General features: G+C 38.8%; 1 protein-coding gene across 8 annotated transcripts in view; it reads left to right on the top strand.

The window, feature by feature from the left end:
* Positions 1 to 315: 315 nt before the first annotated feature.
* dip2ca (disco-interacting protein 2 homolog Ca) overlaps positions 316 to 21,063 on the top strand; it is a 101,411-nt gene continuing 80,663 nt past the window's right edge. For 6 of the 8 annotated variants that reach the window (XM_084398343.1, XM_084398341.1, XM_084398342.1 and 3 more), the window contains exon 1: positions 373 to 687. In XM_084398343.1, the coding sequence (XP_084254469.1) occupies positions 609 to 687 (79 nt within the window). In that variant the 5' untranslated portion in view covers positions 373 to 608. Of the gene's footprint in view, positions 688 to 21,063 lie in introns of all 8 variants that reach the window. The other 2 variants (XM_084398340.1, XM_084398339.1) reach the window with 1 other exon arrangement.

Here is a 21,063-nt window from a genome sequence, read left to right as displayed (position 1 = left end):
GGTTGTAGTGCTTGATACTTTTTGTTCAGTATTCTTTGATTAAAAGAAAGTTAAAAAGAACAGCATTTATTTGAAATATAAATCTTTTGTAACATTATAAACGTCTTTACCGGCACTTTTAATATTGAACATATTTTATTTCGTCATTTCGTGTCTGTCTGTTTGTTTGTTTATAATAATAATATAAATGTATATATTATATAAAATTATAAATGTAACCTGAGCAGGTATTCTCAGTATGGAAACATAAACAGAGGTGTTCTGTCGCCCCCTTGCGGCTGTTAAAATCACTCTCGCCTTGCGTCATGAGAGAGTGACAGAGAGAAAGAGAGGGAGAGACGCACACACACACCGCTCCGCGAGCTTCACCGCACTGACAGTCCACATCTTACACTGCTGACTCTAACGGCGGAGCCCTTCAGATATGGCGGGGCTTCGTTGAGAGGGACAGCAAATCTCCGAGCACTATCGTTCACAGAACAGTTTGTTTTTGGACACGCGTCTCCCCCAGCCCTCCTTATGCACCGCTGCGACGCGGAGAAACCCCAGCAGCGCTGAAAGAGTCGAAGAAATAGGACGAGAGTGATTTTTACCCCCTTAAACGGACAATGGCGGACCGCGATGCGCTGCCCCTTCCATTGGAAGTGCGGGCCAGGTTGGCTGAGCTGGAGCTGGAGTTATCCGAAGGTATGATTGACATTTTAAATGACTTATTTTGTTCGACAATATGGTTGTTGCGGAGGATACTTTAACGGCCCCCTCTCCTCCTCCTCCCACCCAAAAACCCACCGCTACCTCCACCACCACCACCATACCAACACAACCAACACCAGATGTTGGAGCCAATTATTATCCCCGCAGCAGCACTGAGGTTGTGTGCGTAAAGGCGTTCATTTGCTCTAATTCCCGCCGCATTTTCTTTGTTACAATGTATCTATTTGACCTTGAGGAAACGATTCAAAGACTTCAGAATTGATTTTTCCGTTAGGATTTAGAAAATGCGTTTCCCTTGAGACCAACGGTCAAAATAATACTGCCTTGGAATCTTGACGTAGCCGTTGATATTTTTGAATTTCTGTGGCTGTGTTGTTGCTCATGCCAGCATAACGTCTTCAGTACACCAGCATTTAGGTAAACAAGCAGTTCCTCACAAATGCATCGCCATATATGCCATCTTTACACTGCAAAAGCTGCATCTGAAGCTGCATTTATACCACAAAATGACACAGACAGTCTAATGCTGCGTAAATTATTTTACACGGGGTTATTATTGATATGAACGTTTTTAATATGGAAACATGAAATTATTGATTTATAAAAATATGAATGAAACGTATGCTCTTGTCATGACAGCAACAAAGGTGTTTAAAAGTTTAAAGCTGTTCTGATGCTACATCATTTGCAAAGAACCAGAAATGGAAAAAATATAGTTTCTTCATGATTTATAGAGCATTTTTATATTTAGATATATCTAGAATGTTTAGAACAGACTTTGAATTATTGCTTTATTTAATTTTTTAAAATAATTTTCTAAATAATTTTTTTATTCATTTTCTAAATAATGAACAATAAATACAATTTTTTTTTTATTAGTGTGACATTGCTAATTTTCCTTCATATACTATTCATGCATATTCATCATTAGTTACTAATATTTGTAGAACAACAAAAAACTGGGTCTACTAATAAACGTATTGGTTTGAGAAAAAATCATAATGATATCAGTCATAGAAAATCAGTATCATCCAAACCAATTATTGGTGGCTCAGAGCTGGTATATTTGTGTATGGCTATTGTGCAGCACTGTGTTTTTGGAAAGAATTTGGAGTCGGACAGAAACACAGGCATGTAATATTTAAATCATTTGTCATGTTGAGAATCTTGACGTCTGTCATAAGCAACCTGAATTGAGTGAGCTGTTTTATTTCTAGTGCCTGGTCCTTGTGTGTTTCATGTGCAATTGTCTGCTGTGTGTAGATCTGAACCATTTAAGGAGATAAGTGCTTATGCATTTGTTAACCCTGTCTCAAAGTTCCAGGCCTGTATCTCCAAACGATCCTAAGCACACTGCGCCAACCTGTGTGGAGAAAAACAGCATCATTTTATACCAAACAAGTCACAGTCAGTGGGTTTAACAGGCCATCAGTAGATGCATCACATATATTTTTTGTGTTTAGTGTTGAGTTTGTCTTACAGAAAACCGTATATTACTAAACCCACCGTTACATGTTATGATATAGACACTAATGATCTTAAATGCAAGGTATATTGAATAATGGAGGTGTCTGACCCACCTAATTAAGACATCTTGAACCCGCTTAAATGAAGTCATAACAAAAGATTCGGATCAGCTGAAGACTAGCATGGCTAGGTTGGAAAACCAGCTGAAACTAGCTTAGGATAGCAGATAATCTTAGACTGGGTTAAATGGGAGGGATGTTAGAGAGAAAAGTAGTCATGTTTGCCTAAGGAGGTAACCATATAGTATCAGCTGCTTGAGCGCTTAATATAGGATGGTACTTTGATAAAATTAAAGTATGTCATTATTTGTTACTTTAATATAGATTTACATAACAAATATGTAAAAAAAGTTAGTGTTTTGTTTAAAATGTCTTAAGATGGTTAGCCCACGGGTTGTGCGAAAGTCATTGAATAATTCGCACACTGCTTAAAGGTGCTCTTAGCGATGTTGGGCGATGTCACTTCTTGTTGACGTTCAAAGTATTGTCAAACAAAACGGAGGATAGCTCGACCCTCCCTCCTCCTCATCCCGTCCCCTCCTCCTCATCCCGTCCCCTCCCCCTCATCCCGTCCCCTCCCCCTCCCTTCCGTGCTTCCTGAAACAGTCATTAACCATTTAAAAAAAAGCAAACTGGATTTACCCACCTGTCCAAAAAAACAGAGCCAGAGTTCTCGCCACTTTTTGAACGCTTTTCCGATGTAAATTCGGGACTTCGCGCAAATCCTTCTCCTTTTCCCTATTCTTTGTTATGTGTTCATCGGAACGTTATTTCTTTGGTCGTGTGTCGGTCATATCAAAATTCTCAAGAATATAAAATTTTAGCGATAGTCGTTGTCTAGGACATCTCTTCTCTAGCTAACTTCCCTCTTCAAGCTTCTCTCTCCTCCACTCCCCACGCCCCCCCTTCATGTGCACGCGCACTAACCCCAACCCCCATCCCTACCCCCAAATCATTCTTGTCGGTTATTGGCTGGAACACTGTTTGTCATGTTTCGTGGTCCAGGCTGGGCCAGTTTGTTTTTGTTGCCGTTTGTGGAGCCTGGGCTGTCTACAGAGACCGCGTTTTTTTACATTGTGTTCAGGCGACAGGCAGCTAGCGGATTATAGTGAGGAGATGTTTTTGCTGTATTTGACAAAAACATTTTTGGCCTAAAAAACACGTGACATCGCTTAGAGCACCTTTAAATACATCCCTAAGTAGATTGTCAACTAAGCATGTAGGCCCACATCTTTTATAAACCAATCATGGCTTTCATTTATGGATGGGTGTGTGGTATGTATCCTCTACAATTATATCATTGTTTTAGCAATGTTGAAGCTGATATTGAGTATGTCACTTACTTTACAAAAACAAACAAAGAAATGTAGAACGAAGTTAGAATGTCCCTAAAGTTCAATATGGGGGCCAATTTTCTTGTCTTATAATTTTGTATGATATAATCAAGCAATATCACACAAGCAAGAGTGCTGTTATTCCCCGAATATCAGTGCGAATATCTGCACAATTCGGCGATTGCAAATTAATCATAGTATATATTTTCCCCATACTATGGAAGTCAATATAGGCCCATTAACTGTTTGTTTAATCATTAAAAGATTGTGATCTTGAATTCAAACACCCACATTATCAAATCTGCATTTTGTCGTTGTCATGTGAAACAGCTTCACAAACAGTCTTTTTTACCACACGGTATCGTTTCTTTGTTACAAATATTTATATTATCATAGAAGAACTGTGATAAAAGTGTATAGATCGAATATAAACACTGATGTCTATGGAAGCGATTAAAATAGAGTGAATCAACTTTTGAAAGGCGCTTCAATTAACGATTGTATCGATTACATCAAGTGACTGTTACAAAAATGTTGAATTTTTTTATTCAAGAGATTTGTTCAAAAAACGCTGATTCATTCAGTAATGAAACAATAAAATAATTATGAGTCATTGAATCTTTCATTCAAACCTCTTTTTAAATGATTAATTCAGATTAATTAAACATTTTAAATAGGCTGCAGCAATTAACATTAGTCAGACTCAGAACCTCTTGCAAATTACATGTTATTTTGTTTAGTTGTCTGTTCAGAATTGTGGGAGAATCGTGATCTCAGTTTGAAACCAAAATGTATTGAATGCGTTGTTGCTGTTATTGTAGTTGTTAAAGGCTCTGGAATGGAAATGAGTGTTATTAAAATTTTTGAAATGGCAAACACCTCTTTTTGTGACCAAATGAAATTTCAGCAAAACTTCACTTAAAGATGATCACAGGCTGCTCCATCTGCAAGTGGACACGAGTATTTTTAGCTGCCCTTCAAGCTTCGTTAGCCTTAATCAGCTCGTTTTGCATTTAAACGTTTTGCCTGACTTTATGACTGCGGTGGAGGGAGTATTCTGGCTCGATTCCCCGATTTTCTGCAGCCCTCTTTGATTCTTCTGAACCTCTGCTTGTGTTTGTGTTTGCCTTTGTAGAAATAAGATGCTCCCTTGCCATTCCAGCTTAGCTTGTGGTGTTGTTTAGCACTGCGCTCATGGAGAGGTGATTATCTCAGTGTGTTGGCACAGGATGAAAGGCCTGGAAATTACAGAACGTCTGCTCATCAGTTTGCTTCTGTTTACTGACCTATGATGTCCTTAAGGCCAATATTGTGTTTCCTAAAGTTTGCATACAATGTAACTTATTGTGTGTTTCACTGCCTCCATTTATAAGTCAAACATGGTTTAGTTTTAAGCAACAAAGGTTTTTTTACTATGCATCTTTTACTTACACATGACAGGGCTCCAGACTGCGACCAAATGGTCGCATTTTGCGACCAAAATTTGAGAGTGTGCGACTAAATTTTACATCCAGTCGCACATGTGCGACCAGTAAATTTCATCTCGTTCATAGTGGGCGACAACCGACGTCGCGTCTGCGATGCTTTGTTTACGACATCACGACAAGAAGACTAGCATGTTTAATTTTTTAACGGTCCTCCATGAAGGGTTCCGAGTGAATGAGTGTGTGTGCGCGCGAGTGAATGAGTGTGTGTGTGCGCGAGTGAATGAGTGTGTGTGTGTGTGTGTGTGTGCGCCCGAACGCAAGTGAGTGAGTGAGTGAGCGAGCGAGCGAGCGAGAGAGAGAATGAGAGAGTGTGTGCGCGAGTGAGTGAGTGTGTGCGTGCGTTAGTCTATGTGCGTGTATGTGAGTGAGTGCGTGTGTACATGTGCGAGTGAATATGTGTGTGAGACGGCTCGAGATGACTGGTTGTAAAGCAATGTGTAGTCTGACAATGTTTCTTGTCCAGGACATGACAAGATTTTTAGGAGTCGAAATCGTGTAATCTGATACATTGACTATAGTAACAGACAAAAAAATTGCGCATTCTGAACCAGGCATAACTAACTATGGTATACTGTGGTTATGAAAGTAGCCTACACATCTTTTTACAGCACTTCAAAACTATATCCTATTAAAATGTTTGTTTTTTAATGTGTCGACCAAAACATTTTTGTTCATCCTTTAAAGATTGTCTCTATTTATAAAACTGAAAGTTTCAAGAAGTAGGAAAACTCACACTTAAAAAGAAGACTAAATTACCATTGTAAACAGCTGCTGAGGGTGCTTATTGGCTATTTTCACTCCCTAATATCTATTTTGTCACTCATTTTGCTTTTGAAATAATATTAAGACATTATGAAGGATAATAATTAAATTTAACTTTATCTATACACCTCAAATTTATCTCAGTGCTTTGTCATCCCACAGTACCAAATACTTTCTGTAGAACTTAGAGCCGCGGCCCTCAGATGTTAGTCTGGAGCCCTGTGATCTTAAAATAAAACTGCACCATAATTTCTGTACGCTTAATCTATTTATTATCAAAGCATTTGTCTGTAATAGTTATTTAGGGGGAAAATGTGAAGGTGTGCCCCTAAATTTTCTGCTTGCGCTCCTAAAATTTTAAGTCAGGGGCTACAGCGCTCCTAATAAAAAAAGTTAGTCTGGAGCCCTGCATGAGGCTTGTTCACGATAGAATGGTTGATTTTGATTTACAAGGCTTGGAAATCATCCCCAGATTGCTGAAAGTTTCTCTCAGTGGTCTTCTGTCTATGCTGGCAGACTCTTAATGCATACTGATTCTTCTACCTCAGTAATTAGTCTCGTTCATGCCAAATAAAGGTTGAATGGATCTCATTTTACCCTTAGGGTAACTCTGTTAGTAAGTGAAAAGGTTAAGTTGTTAAACAGGGGTCATGCTGGCTGTGGAAGAAAAGAACCCCTGTTTGACCCCGATTTGAGGCCTTGTCTGTTGAGAATGTAAGAACAAAGGACCAAAAATGTATGTAAAGATGTTTTATTGATGTGTTGAAATCATTTTGCACATATTCACAGATTTATGGACTCTTAGTTATGGTCACAGTAATGGTTTTCTGTTTTGTTTCCTTTAATTTTTCCCTGCTCTTTTTAGTTTCGATTTCCTTGGTTACTGTTTGTGTCCTCGTTTGTTTCTATGGTTACTTATGATTTGCAGCTGTCTTTCATTATGTTTGTCTTTTATTTATTCTCCCTGATATGTTCAGTCCATTGTCGTTTTTGTTAATGATTTACATAGTTGGCATTTCTCTTATGTTGTTCCTGTGATCTGTTCCTGAGTAATTTGCATTGTGAATAAAGACTTGTCTATTTGTATCTTCTTTGTCTTTGTGTCTATAAATAAGTAAATAGGCTATAGCCTACTTAATGAACATGAGACTTCTTTAACCTAAAAAAATCTTACTGACCCCCAAACTAAAGTCTTAGGCATGTTGTATTTTCACCCCAAAAATGGTTTTAAGCCATTTATTTATATCTTTTGCTGCAATGTGTCAGTAGGTAACAGCATTTTACATTTCCTAACATTCCTTTTGCCATTAAATGTAATAAACTAGTGATATTTTTGTATGCATAAGGAGTGTGACATCAGCCGGTGTGATCCACACATCTCACCATCACCGAGTCTGTCTGTGATTACAGGAAGAAAAAGAGACAGACTAAATCCAAAACTGTGGCAACGTCTCCAAGATGCTTGAAAAACCCTTCCTGCAAAGCTACAGTACTGTGAAAAGTTTAAGGCACTTGTGTAAAAATGCTGTAAAGTGAGGATGCGTTCAAAAATAAAGTCATAACATATTTTATTGATCAATTTACATCTATTAACTAAATCAAAACAATATTTGGAGTGACCACCCTTTGCGTTTAAAACAGCTTTTGTCCTATGGCTATCGTTTTTCAGGTAGTTTTGCAGGTACGTTTCTTCAAGCATCTTGGAGACGTTGCCGCAGTTCTGCTGGATTTATTATGTCTCAGTTTTTTCTGTTTCTTCATGTAATCCCAGATGATGGTGAGATCAGATCTCCGCGTGGATCATACCGGCTGTTGTCAGACTCTTTGTGCAAACAAACAAACAAACAAACAAACTCTTTGTCTCACTGGATTATTACAATTAATGGCAAAAGGAATGTTTGGAAATGTAAACAGATATTTCCTACTGACACACTACAGCAAAAGATATAAATAACTTTTTGTGTGGAAATACTAACGTGAAATACTAAAGCCTGTTTTATGCTTCTGCGTCGAACTGCCGCCGTAGCTACGTCGTAGGCTGTGTGTAGCGCGCGTACCCTACGGCGTACCCTGACGTGCACCTCTCCAAAAATGTAACAACGCGTCAATTCTACGCGGACACAAGCGCTGTGATTGGTCTGCCAGAACCCCTCCCTCGGGGTTTCACACGCTCCCTAGGTACGCGTCAACGCGGACAACGACACAGAAGTATAAATTAAAACCAACACGTTGCCTACGGCGTATAGGCTCCGGCGTAGGTCCGACGCAGAAGTATAATGAGGCCTTAAGACTTTTGCACAGTGTATATTCTATTTTTCTGAACCTCTTAGATTTGTAGGGCTAAGGAAGATGCTGTATATTTAGTGTTGCTATATGGCCAGTAAAGAAGAAGAAGATCGAGGGAGTGATGGAATGTTGTGAGGTATGTTAGGGGCTCTGATGAGAGCTGACAGGGGCTGTGCAGTGGGGTCGCGGCGCTGCGTGTGGTGCAAGATAGCGGTGCTGAGGTTGTGTCACTGCCAGTCACCTGTGCATGGACATGGGGAGATCATGACATTTGCTAAATGCCATAAATTATTCGTAAGCTGTGCCAGACAGACGGCCTTTCACTGCTTTGCCAGCAGTTTTAATGTTATATTTGACGGTTGTTAGCTATTGGTTGATTTTGTAAAGATTGAGTAGGAAATGTATGGTTTGTTTACCTAGAAGTTATTAACAGATGCTGTAGCATCTGGTATGACTGACATCATTTCCTCTCTCCGTCTCTTTAATCTCTGTGGGAGCAAATACCACGAGTCCCGGTTTCCCCCCTCTCCCAGATTTCCATAGAAAAATGAATATTAAACAGCACTTCCCTGTTCACGGCATCACACCAGCAGGTTTTTTTTTTTTCTTCCTTGTACGTCTCACTTCCTCATGATCCAAATGTAGGTTAATGAACTGAAACATGCTGTTTTTGCCTTTTTGTCTTGCTGTATACTGAGGTGTTCTAGGATGGATGAATCTCAGGAAGCTTCAAGAACATGTCCAGATGACATTTCACCCAAAATCATTAAGAATTTATATTTTGAATAATGAAAATGAGCCCGATCTTAGGACCTTTTTTGATTTGTGAGACATTTTCATGATAATTAGGCACATTCCCTCATCTCATTCCCCAATTCTCATTACAATTAAGAAATCTTATCTTATTAAACATTTAGTTGTAATAAAAAAAAATAGACATGGTTTCATGAGATACACTAAGAAAGTGAACTCGCACTTGCGTTTTCATGAAGCGTGATTAAAGGAGATCTATTACCACAAATCTTCTTTGACTGCAGTTAGCCTTGTGGGATTATGTCATCCTACTGACCTCCAAACTGCTTATCCGCCGCTTTCATCCAATCACTGTTGTCTGTTGACCCTGTGACCCCCCCCACTCAAAGCAGATGTTAAGATCTAATGGAGAGGATTGGTCTGACAAAGTTGTTTTTTCTTTGCTTAAACAAACATATTGTATTTCACAAGCACGTACAAATTACGATCGCACGAGAGACTTCAAAATCCTGTTAGCATATGTTTCATGTGCTGTAACCTTTCTTAATGAGATGATAATGAGACTAAAGTTACACAAGTTCTGTACATGCCTGTTCACATCCAGTTTTCCCACGTTATGCATGGATTGTCATTTTTTTTCCCGTTGTTGTGACTGTTTGAAAAATGTCATAGAATGCCTACGAGATAATCTTGTAGCAATCAGTCCGACGTAGTATTACTGGAGCCATCGAAGAGGAGGGAGACGCAAGGACAAGCTCAAACCATTACATTTCATACTAATCCAAGCTGGATTTTATTCATAAACCCACAGCCACTTAATAAATGTTCAAACTTGCACCATTTATTAGTGTAGAAGCCACTTATAGCTTTATGAAAGGCAGTAAACAATTTCACACCTTGCTGACTTGCTCCACAGCTTCAGTGAAGCTAAATCTCCTCCCGCTCTTGGAAGGCATTTCTTATACAGGGAATTGAGTGCATATTTTTTGCCATATGACCGTGTTATCAGGCTGTAACTTAATGCTGCATTTGTAACCAAACCCTCATTCGAGAACACAGCTGCCTCAGAAGAGCGCCTGCTCGGCCCGCTGACCACTCTGCAACCACATCCGCCTCACATTGACCTTTAACCCCGTCACTAAGCGAAAGGTGTAAGCTTATTTCCTTCAAACCTCCTGTCTGCTCTGATTACAGAAAAATGTGCCAAGTAAATAGACAGAAAGATACCTGGTGTTTCATAATGCCGTAAATAATGCGCTCCTGAAATAACATAATTTGTTTCCTTATAGCAGCTAAAAGCATGTCCCGGTTTTGAGGATGTAACTCGGACATTGTTTATTTTTGAGCTAGATGAAGAAAACACTGCTGGCTGGCTGGCTTGGAGAGTCTTTGTCAGGATTTCAAATGCCTCCTACAAATAGCTCCAGCACTAAACTTTTTTTTCTTGTGTTTTAGGGTAACTACTCGGACTAAGGGCTCTAACTCAGCCGTTAAGCATTGATACACTCGTAATTGGGGTTGAAAGTGGCGTTGAATGAGTTTAATAAGTGAAATATTTTACCACATTAGATTGCACATGTTCAGTTTGGTGTTAAAACGTAACAGATGTCTGTGTTGCCCTTAGTGAACCTTGATAACTACACATAGAGAAGAGGCTCGATTTGTTTCAGATGGAAATCTTGAACCCTTCTGAAGAAATCTGCAACATTCAGGTCTTAAAGCTGAAGTGTGTAATTGTTTCGTTATGCGTACTTGCTCCTATCCCAGCTTCATATACAGAGATGGCTGTAAGCATGACATTCGTAGGTTGATTCTGTTGAAAAGCATAAACATTAAAACAGTGCTCTGTATGTTTGAATAGGGCTGGGCGATTTGGCCTAAAATCAAAATCTCGATTAATTGAACATTTTAACTCGATTACGATTAATGAACGAATTTTTTTTTTTTTTTTTTTGTGAAAGCTTGTGTTAAAGACATCTGCTTTGCGGAGGCACTTGTTGCTGGGCGCTTGTCAGTCTCTTTTTGATTTTTTTTGAGCCATGCACTGTAGGGCTGTTGGAACGAATTCCGAAATTCGAATATAATTCGAATATTAAAAAAATCAATACTATTCGAATGCTTAAGTTCCTATTCGAATATTGCTTTTTTAATGTATATTTAATATTTTTTTTTTTGCAATCTTGCCTTTCTCGCCGCCTTGGTTTACACGCATGTGAAAATTAAATGCTTTTGTTTCTTTTGATGAATAAAGTTTTTGAATCGTAACACAATTGTGCACGTTATCCACGCTGTATCATCATAACATTACTGTAAAAAATCGCGGAGAGCAATGTCTCCACCACGGAAACGGAGATCACCACTCCTGACAATTTGATTCACAGTCGGACAGTCCACACTACAACGCGAAAACGGCGTTTTCAAATGTATCCACTTTGGAGTGCGTTTTCATTAATTAAAACGCCAAACCGGAGAGAAAAATATACGTTATTTTTTATGACAACGCTACACCCTGACTGACAAGCTAGACGATCTCTCCGAGGAACCGCCGCTAAAACAGGCAAGAATTACTTATTTTCTGCCTCTCTCCTCGTCACGGGGCTTACCAGCTGTTCGCCAAAAGGCAATAACAGACAAACTGACACGATGAAGATATGAGACCGATCAACATCACGCATTGGCATTGGCGATCCATAAGACTGTAATGTCGTAAATATTAATAATAGGATGAATTTGAGCATTTAATATTCGAATATTATTCGAATATTAAATAAAATAAGGAATGGAATTCCAATAGTATTATAGAGGAAGATTGACAGCCCTAATGCACTGTTCATAATCAGTAACGTGATTGTGCTGGAACAAATTGGTGGTGTTACCTTTGGACGTCGAAACTGTTTTTCTACAGTGTCTACATCTGACTTCATTTTGTTCGATGTCATCCTTACTGAAGCCAAAATGTCTCCAAATGACAGAGACTGCGTTTTTTTTTTGGTACAAGCTGCTCTTGTTGCTCAGTTGTCTCAGTGATTAAGCTCTCCATGCTCGACATGTCGGCGGAATAACGTACTGTAAGGGAGCGGGGTCACGTGACTCCACACGCGGTAGTGTTTTAAAGGGAAAGTAATCGAAATAATCGACCTGGGAAAATTTGATCGATTATAGGTTCTGAATGTCGATTTCGATTACTTTTCGATTAATCGCCCAGCCCTATGTTTGAATGTCCCGACTACAGCAACATTGACTCAACCAATGGTGTGAGTTTGGGGCCAGACTATCTGTTTATCTGACCAATGAGTGTTCCGGAAAAAGGTTTGTTTGGCAACACTAGTGCTTCAGAATTGACACCTTCTGCAGGACACAAAAGAAGTTATTTTAAGAAGATGAAATATTTAATTGTATGGATGGGTGGAAAAAATGAAATCTTACTGAACCCTGTAGTGTGAGCTATTGCAAGCAAGCAAGCATCACTTTTGCTATTTCTCAAGCTCATATTGCTTGTTGAAATGTGCGTTTTTCAGGGGTTTTGCAGGAATGTTTTCATAGTTCCTAGGCTATAATTATTGGCGGAAGTACCCACTTTTTGCCGTGTTCGCACCATAAGAACTGGAAAATGGTTTTAGTTATAGGAACGCCTTTTGGGGGGACTAAATTAGCTCCTACTTCAGAGTAGGGTCTAACCCAGCACAATAGGAACTACCAGTGATGTTAAGTGTACATTGATTGGATGAACTCATGCCATACGAAACAACAGCACCCACCATTCTTAAAGGTCCCATTGCATGGATTATTTTATTATTTTAGAATGTTTCCTGGGGTGCCCTTATATTTAGATCAAAAGTTGTTATAATTTAGAAATAAAAGGCATAATTCCTAGCATGATTTTAGGCCCTGATTTGAACGCTCTGTTTGAAGGGGCGTGTCTGCTGTGAGACTTTAGTGTAAACGCCCACTGCTGTGATTGGCTGACATGCTTGCATATGAAATAGCTAGCATTACATGGAACTCTCTCGAAAACTTTTACTATTACAGCTATTATGCGTTTTTACTATTACTGCTATCGGGATTAACGAATCGTGAGAAGTTTAAGTATTTAGATCTATTCCCATCACATAAAAGGTTGTAGTGATGAGCACTGAGCAGATGACAGCCTGTTGATCGCGTGAATGAAGATCTTATCATTGCAACAGTTTCTGCACTCTCACTAATGCTTTCACCAATGCAAACATGAGGTAAGTACAGTAAGAGCTTCATTGTGCAGCGTAACAGCGTCATTGATTTCATAACGAATTTTGGCAAGTGTCCAGATAAACTGTGCTGTGTGATTGACAGCTTGGGCGATTGGAAAGGGATTGTTCTTTGATCGCTTTCTGTATATATATATATTAATCACAGTTTAAGTAAGATTATTTTCACAAGAGAAACGACGTGAAGTTGATCGTTTAGTCATTGGCTTGATTTACTGATGCATAAACAGTATTAAACGACTTTGAGAGAAAGATTATCTGTCTGAACTTGAACAATTACACATCAGAAATTCACATAACCCACTGGTTCTTCAGAGGCTCAGATGAAGGAACTAAAAAAATACTTTTGTGTTCATTTGTACATCCAAACACTGTTCAACTGCCATGCTTCGCTCGTTTTTTTTTTTTTTTCATGGGCGGGCCAAATTCTTTTTGCGGGCAAAGAAGAGAAAGGGGAGGTAACCTTTCCCCTTATGACGACATAAGGGGAAGATTTCTAGATTCGCCCGTCTGAGCTTTCATTTTCTCAAAAATACCCAGGGCTTGGTTTACACCCATCAAAACGTCTAGCCACTGGGGGACTATAGGCAGGCTAGGGAAACTCATATTAAGGTTAAAAAACCTCAAATTTTCATGCAATGGGACCTTTAAAAAGCTGTTTACAAACACATAGTTTACATATTCTTATTCCACGAACATGCAAAACAGCGATAGATGGACCGATGCCAAAGTACAGACACTGCTCAAGCTTTACGCTATGGAGTTGTTGACAATGTAAATGGCGTGCCTAAATGACATCGCTGTCGGTCGGCTTGCTTCACTTCAGAGTTCCTATTGGCTGTGGAAAATGGCCCTAGGGGAAATATTTGCTCTCGGGGGACTGTCCTGGTGGCCAGTTCCTGTAACTGAGTTTCTGTAACTACCTGGTGCAAAAGCCCATTAACTTATGATTTGTTGGGAGATGATAAAATTGGTTTGATCTTTTCTCTTCTTGCATTGAAGGAAGGACCCGAGCCAACCAACCAACAACCACCTAACACACTTTACTAGCAAGTAGCAACCGCATAGCTAAACTCTGGCAACCTCCTGCCCGGCATCATGGCAGGAAGTTTTGCATGGGCAAGCACCACTCACATTTTCTGTCCTGACATATTAAATAGCTGACATGCTTTGAGAATGTCGTAGTCACGTGATCCTGCAACAGACAGACAGGCAGCGGGGCTGACAGACAGACAGCGGTTGCACAGCTGGACAGCAGCAGCCGTGGCAGTTTTACTGTCCATCTCCTGTGTGTGTCTCTGAAGCTGCTATAGGAATGCAGTCATGTGGTCTCAATCAAGTCCTCTGTTTACATCACAGTGCTGCTCAGGAACAATGTGCTTGTGTTTCCAAGCCTTTAGAGACCCGTTCCTTTTCTCTTATCTGTCCGAAGCACTTTGATCGGTATCATCTCTAGTTTTAAACATTTCGCTCACAGACAGTGAATGTGAGGCTAAAACAATATGGAAATAGATGAGATAAAGTGAGGAACAAATGGAAATATATATGAAGAGTTCAGAATGCAAAAGCCTCTAAGTGCCATCTGAAATTTCCTTCTAGAATGATCATTTTTATCAAGCTTGTATGTTTATGTTCACTTATTTCACATTACTGGCAATGAAAATGACCTATTAATTGTCATTAAAGTGAAATTACTGAACTTAAATATACAAACTTGAAAAAAATGCTCATTTTAGAAGAAAATTTCAGATGGCGCTTAGAGGCTTTTACATCTGAACTCTTCATATGCAGATGAATATTTTTGATCATTATAGGGGCTTTCGCTTTCGGAGGAACCTTTTCATAGTTCCTAGAACTATTGGTGGAAGTACCCGGATTTTGGCGTGTTCGCACCGCAGGAACTAGGAACGATTTTAGTTCTAGGAACGTCTTTTGGAGGAACTAATTAAGCTACTTCAGAGTAGGATCTAAACCAGCACTATAGGAACTAAAAGTGACGTAAGTGTACGCTGATTGGCCGAACGCACGCGAAACACCAGCACCCGCCATTTTTAAAAAACACAGAGATTATAGCCTATATATTTAATCCACAAACTAACTCTATACGAACATGGAAAACAGTGATAGATGGGCCTCTTAACCTTTACGCTGAGGAGAACGCAACTTTGAGGGGACCAAGCCAAACATGATTATGTACTTCTGCTCAGCTAGCAACACTGGACATCAACCACACGGCATACTCGAATAACTTTTCATATACTGTCTACTTTCTGTGTATAACAGTTCTAACTAATAACATATTTGACAGGACTGTTAGACAGATCGTAAACTAATGAACACGGAGAATGTGAGCACTGTGTGGCTGAGGCATTCTCAGCGACATCAAAATAAAGGTCTGCCGCGCCGTCAAAATAAAAGTCACAACAACAAGCCCGGCTTACGCCACTTCAGAGTTCCTACTGGCGGTGCGAATGCAACCAGGAAAATTTTCCTAAGGGAATCATTAGTTCTCGGGAAACCTCCCTGGTATCTAGTTCCTAGAACTACCCGGCATGAAAGCCCCTTATGACACTTATGTTTTAAGACACAATAGTGTTATAGTATCACCGAGATACAATTATTCTTTTTTTAATACTTTTAATTCGTTTTTATTTTTTGATATTTTCTGTTTTTATTGTAGTTTTTTTTGTAATTTTTATTAGTTTAATTTTTTTTTTTTATATTGATATGTAACTAAATGGAAGTTATGAAAGTTTCAGTTTTTGTTGTTGTTTTAGTACATATTAAACTAAACGAAATTAAGAAATGTCATCTTGGCAACTAGCTGAAATAAAATAAGTTTGTTTTTATTTTACTTCAGTTAACTTTTTTCTTTTTTAAATAATTTTTTTTTAATGCTTTTAGTTTACTTTAAACTACTTTACCTTGTCAAAAAAAAAGTTAAATGTTTCAAAAACGTAAATGTATACTTTTTACCCTCCTCAGCTCTTTCTCACATAATGAACATAATAATTGTTCATATGCAGACAAATAAGCATCAATTGCGACAACAAAGGATTTTGGGGGGGGATTTCACTTACAAATCAGTTTAGTAAGGATGAAATCAGGGTCATAGTTTGTGTTTTGTGTTTTTAATATAGACTTAAAAGTGTTGGAATAATGCTTAAAGAAAGTATGATTTCTAATTGATAAAGCAAGTAGGCCATTTGTTTAAATGCAGGACAAATGGGGCGCATGTTTGATCCGTGTGGAATGGAGAATGTGCAAAGATGTTAATCCAACTGTAATTTGAAATGCCTCTCCGACCAATCAGAATAAAAGGCATTTCTGTTATTTAGACCATTTAAAACGGCACTATTCAGTGTAGTCGGTATTTGCGTGTGTTCACTCGCCCTTCCCAACCGCTACCCGCAGCTCATGAATCCAGCCAGGGGCAAGCTGCCAAATATGTGACTTTGTACAAGTTTATATATCAATGACAAATTCTGGAATATCAGCAGTGGGATTTAAAAGAGACTCTGCTTAGGATCTCTCCCCACCGAAAAAAAAAAAAAAGAACCGAAATGTTGGCTAACACTCACTGTTTTCAATTTCACATTCCCAGCTTGGGAAAGAATGTTCTTTTGTGTTTTTGGAGACTGCAGCATGGGTTGTTAAAGTTTTAGCTGCCACAGATTTTTACATTTTGTTCTGGGGCACATTTCTTGAAGTAAGTTGGACAATTCAGAAAAATGAGCCGTTGAAAGTCAAACAGAAAGAAACGAAACGAGAGAGATGCCACGACAGCTAAAGGAGAGTAAAACAAGGGAAATAGTAAGCTATGTTGTTGACTTCTACCTAAATGGACAGCTTACTAAATTCTTTCAAATCTCTTTCAGAGAAATCATAGTTTGTGTCTTAATCAGCTGTGATCACTAAAAGTGATGAGTAAAAGTTTTGTCAAACTCCACCCATCGTGAAATCTCCTCACTTTTGACTCATTTTTGAGTTCCAATAGTTTGACATGTTGCTAAGCTAATAACACAGTATTCTCATAACCCTTGAATATATTTTTTAATCAATAATAATAATAATAATAATAATAATAAAGAACATTAAGAATGCTTTTATTTAAAAAAAAACATTAGCTTATATATTCCTTTTATAATTATATTTATAGTCCATTTAATGCACAGTACTCTCATAAGCATTAACATTTAACTATTTTATTTAAAGGGGTCATATAATGCCATTTTTGTACAAGCTAATATGATTCTTTAGGGTCTAAATTAAAAGTTTGTAATATACTTTAATAAAAAATTCTCATTAGTATTGTAAGAAAACAGAAATTTTACCTGGTCAGAAACAGCTCTGTTTTCAGCACGCCGTTTAAGTGCATGTGTCTTTAAATGATAATGAGCTTTGCTCACCCCGCCCCTCTGTTCTGTGGGCGTTTTGCCACAACACACGTGGAGTGTTGCCTTGACAACAGTTGAGGGTAATGCAGTGTTGCCAACTTAGCAACTTGGTCGTTATTTTTAGCGACTTTTCAGACCCCTTTAGCGGCATTTTTTTCAAAAAAGCGACTAGCAAGAAATCTAGCGACTTTTTGGACAAACCTCAGTAACCTCCAAATGTTGCCAGTTCTGTCCTCGCAGGACAGAACTGTCCTCGCAACTGTCCTCCTGTCCTTTCTATTCTTTTCTTGAAAAAAAAAAGATAGGAAATGAGAACAGCTTTATTTGACATTCGGTTATATTATATTATATTATATTATATTATATTATATTATATTATATTAAATACAGTATGTGAGCATTAATTTAGAGAGAAAACTCATTAGGCAGGCAGAACGCAAGTACGAAGCGATGACGTCATGAATATGCTAATTGACGTATGACGTCATCTAGCGACATTTAGCGACTTTTAGGGAAGGCGTTAGCTACTAACACTGGGGTAACGTTATATTTTGAAGAATGGCAGCGGGAGTCTCTGAGGACACTGTGCAACCGTATCAATTTGAACCGGAGTTGGAAAACAGGACGTTTCTGAATGGTTGGTTAACGTAGTGTCACTTTGATCTATCTTTGTGTGTACTGGCAGGGTAGAGTAGTGAGATACGAACACTATGCGTTTACTGATATATACATTAGTTCATTGACAGATTGATGTTACAGCTAATGGTCATGAAAAACTTTTTTTCGGTAAATGTAGGCTTGTCAGTGATGCGTAACGTTATCTATGCAGTGTTAGGTACCGCTGTCAGGGCTGAAGCACTAAAATTTTACTGATCTGTTAAAAAAATAACCAGTCTGTGAGACTATGACAGTCATTAGGCACATAAACAACACATACTCAGACAGGAGCTAATACCTTTTTCAATGTTCTCGTTTATAAAGCAGTCTGGTGAAATGATTTGCGCAAACATGAAAGCATTGCTGTTGATCGTGGGGAATATTGAGAGACAGCTCGCTCACGAGCGAGGGCGGGTCTGTGTTGAAACGCTGCTGTCAATCAACAATCGTGGGAGGGGCGTCGATTTTGTGACGTCACAAAATCGAATGGCTTGATTTGAGATAGGGGAAAACATATGAGAAGATTAAAAAAAAAAACACTGGATGAATTTTTATCATTTTATGATGGTTGTGTAGAGGCACTGCCAACACACATTTCAGTACAATCAACTTGTAAAAGTGCATGTACCATTATATGACCCCTTTAATACTACTTAGTATTATTAAACATTTTTATTAAATATTATATATTATTTGTTATAATTTATAGTATTAATTAATTATTATTTTTAAATAGTTTAGCTTATAAATGCATATATTTATCTTTAACTTTTCTCTTGATTCATCCGCTATGTATACAATAATGCCTTGGAATTTGCCTCAGGTGTGGTAGTGAGTTTCCTGCCTACCTTCACATATGCCATCTAGGTAGGCAGCCTACTAGAATGTAGTACAGAACTATGGTAGGGTTAGGGTAGATATTTTGTATCCTCTCCAATGTTTTCCAACACATGCTGACAGATCACTTGGCTTGTTATCCATACCATCAACTCGACGAGCCCCTCGCCGAAGGACTCGGGAACGATCTCATTTTACCAAGGCAAACACAATATCATGGGCTGTTAGTGCTTCTGGAATGGAGAACGATAGAAAGAAAGAAAGATTGAGGCTCATGAGCCATAGCAGACCGCCTGCCGCTCTGCACCCTGACTCTTTCAATGCAGAACTCTTCTTTAATTATTCAGCTCCACCAGCCCAGAGGCCCTGCCTCTATGAAACCGTGGACACATTAAGGCCTGTGGATGACAATGCGCTCTATTCATAGGCCGTCTCTGAGCAGGCCTTTTTTAGAGCTCAGGAGCATGTGAAGGCTGTGGTATGAGAATGCGCTGGGCTTTGTCTCATGGGAGTGTGGGGATGTGTAGAGCTGCTCTCTTTCTGGCTGTGCGTTTTTGCCATCAGCCAGGCTTGCTACGAGTCATGAGGTTTTTTATGCTTATTCGAGCTACATCTGTGAGTCACTGTGACCTAAATTCAGGTTTAAAAACACCTTTGAGCTAGTATGTATCTACAGTGTGTTTTATGGATGTCACTGTTGTGCCGTGCACCAGGTTGAAACCTCTTTCCGTCATTGTCGATACGTCAAGTGGTTGAGGCAGATTTTGACGTGTTGTTTTTCTTCTCTGAGGTCTGTCATGTGATGAATATTACATGATTTTGTGTGACTGTGACTAGAAGTTTTTTTAGAAATGCCGCCTGGACACACCTGTCTAGACCATCTTGCTGTGTTCTCAAAAGTTAATATCGGCTATCGTTGCAGTTTTAACCTTGCTGGCGTCATCCCGAGCACACGCCTTCTGTAGGCAATTAAGGTGTTCATTTCAATGTAGCGTAAAATGCAGGTTCTTTCATCTGTGCTGTAATGCACTCCAGGCACTTTGAGAGCGAAACATGTGCCCAGAGATAAGACTCCAATGTTGATATCAGTCTCACCGGTATCATAGACCCCCTTTACTGATGGATCTGATTCTTGCGTTATCACAAGGAAAGAATTTCAGATGAAATCACATACTTTTCCCTGTTTTTCTGCACAGTGTCAGACGTGCTCACGGGCTTAAAGTTATAGTTTACCTAAAATTGAAAATAAATGTTTCATCTTTATTTAGAAAAATGTATACTTTATTAGAAAAACCTGCATGACTTTTTCTATTGTAAAGCACAAACACGTTTAACAAAATGCCTGGCTGCACTTTTCCATGCAATGAAAGCATACAGTCATCAGGCACTGTTAAATTCCGAAAAGCACCAGTAGATTGTATGAATTGTATTCTAAGCCTTCTAAAACTTTTTGTGAACAGACCAAAAATGTATCAATTTAAGAATTGACTGACTTTCATTTCATGAGTGGAATTTGAATTACATTGGCTTTGCAATTTGAATCCGAATGACGATAAATTGAAAAGGAGATCAGGGTGAGGAGATCGGAATTCACTGAATTGCAATTGTCTGTCTGTCTGTTGCATATTTGCACGTACATATTTACACTTCAAAGATATTTAAACGTGGCCTGCCAATCAGTAATGTCATTGGCGTCAAGCCTGGTGCAACATGTCGTCATGTGCAAAGATTTGAGAAATGTAGTGGACTTTCCCTTTTAAAATGCTGAATTGCTTCCACTTCACCTAACACCACCTTTAAAAGGTCATCTGTGATGTTTTGTCTCCTGTAATATGCTTTGCTCACTTCTTAACCTATTCCTGATTCTTACACACTCTAATGGAAGCTAAATGTGATGGAACGCCAATGAAGTGTTGAAGAATTTTGTTCAATCTGCTTTTTTTGTGGGTCCCAAGAGCAGTGCATCTGAATATCATTGATTAGATGGTATTTTGGCAAGGCACGGTCGACAGACGCTGGCATTTTACACCTGGCACCGTGACGCGCAAGCAACCTGTTTTCACAGG

Source organism: Rutilus rutilus (assembly GCF_951802725.1).
Source record: "Rutilus rutilus genome assembly, chromosome: 24".
NCBI classification, from domain to species: Eukaryota; Metazoa; Chordata; class Actinopteri; order Cypriniformes; family Leuciscidae; genus Rutilus; species Rutilus rutilus.
This window is presented reverse-complemented; position numbering and strand designations above follow the sequence as displayed.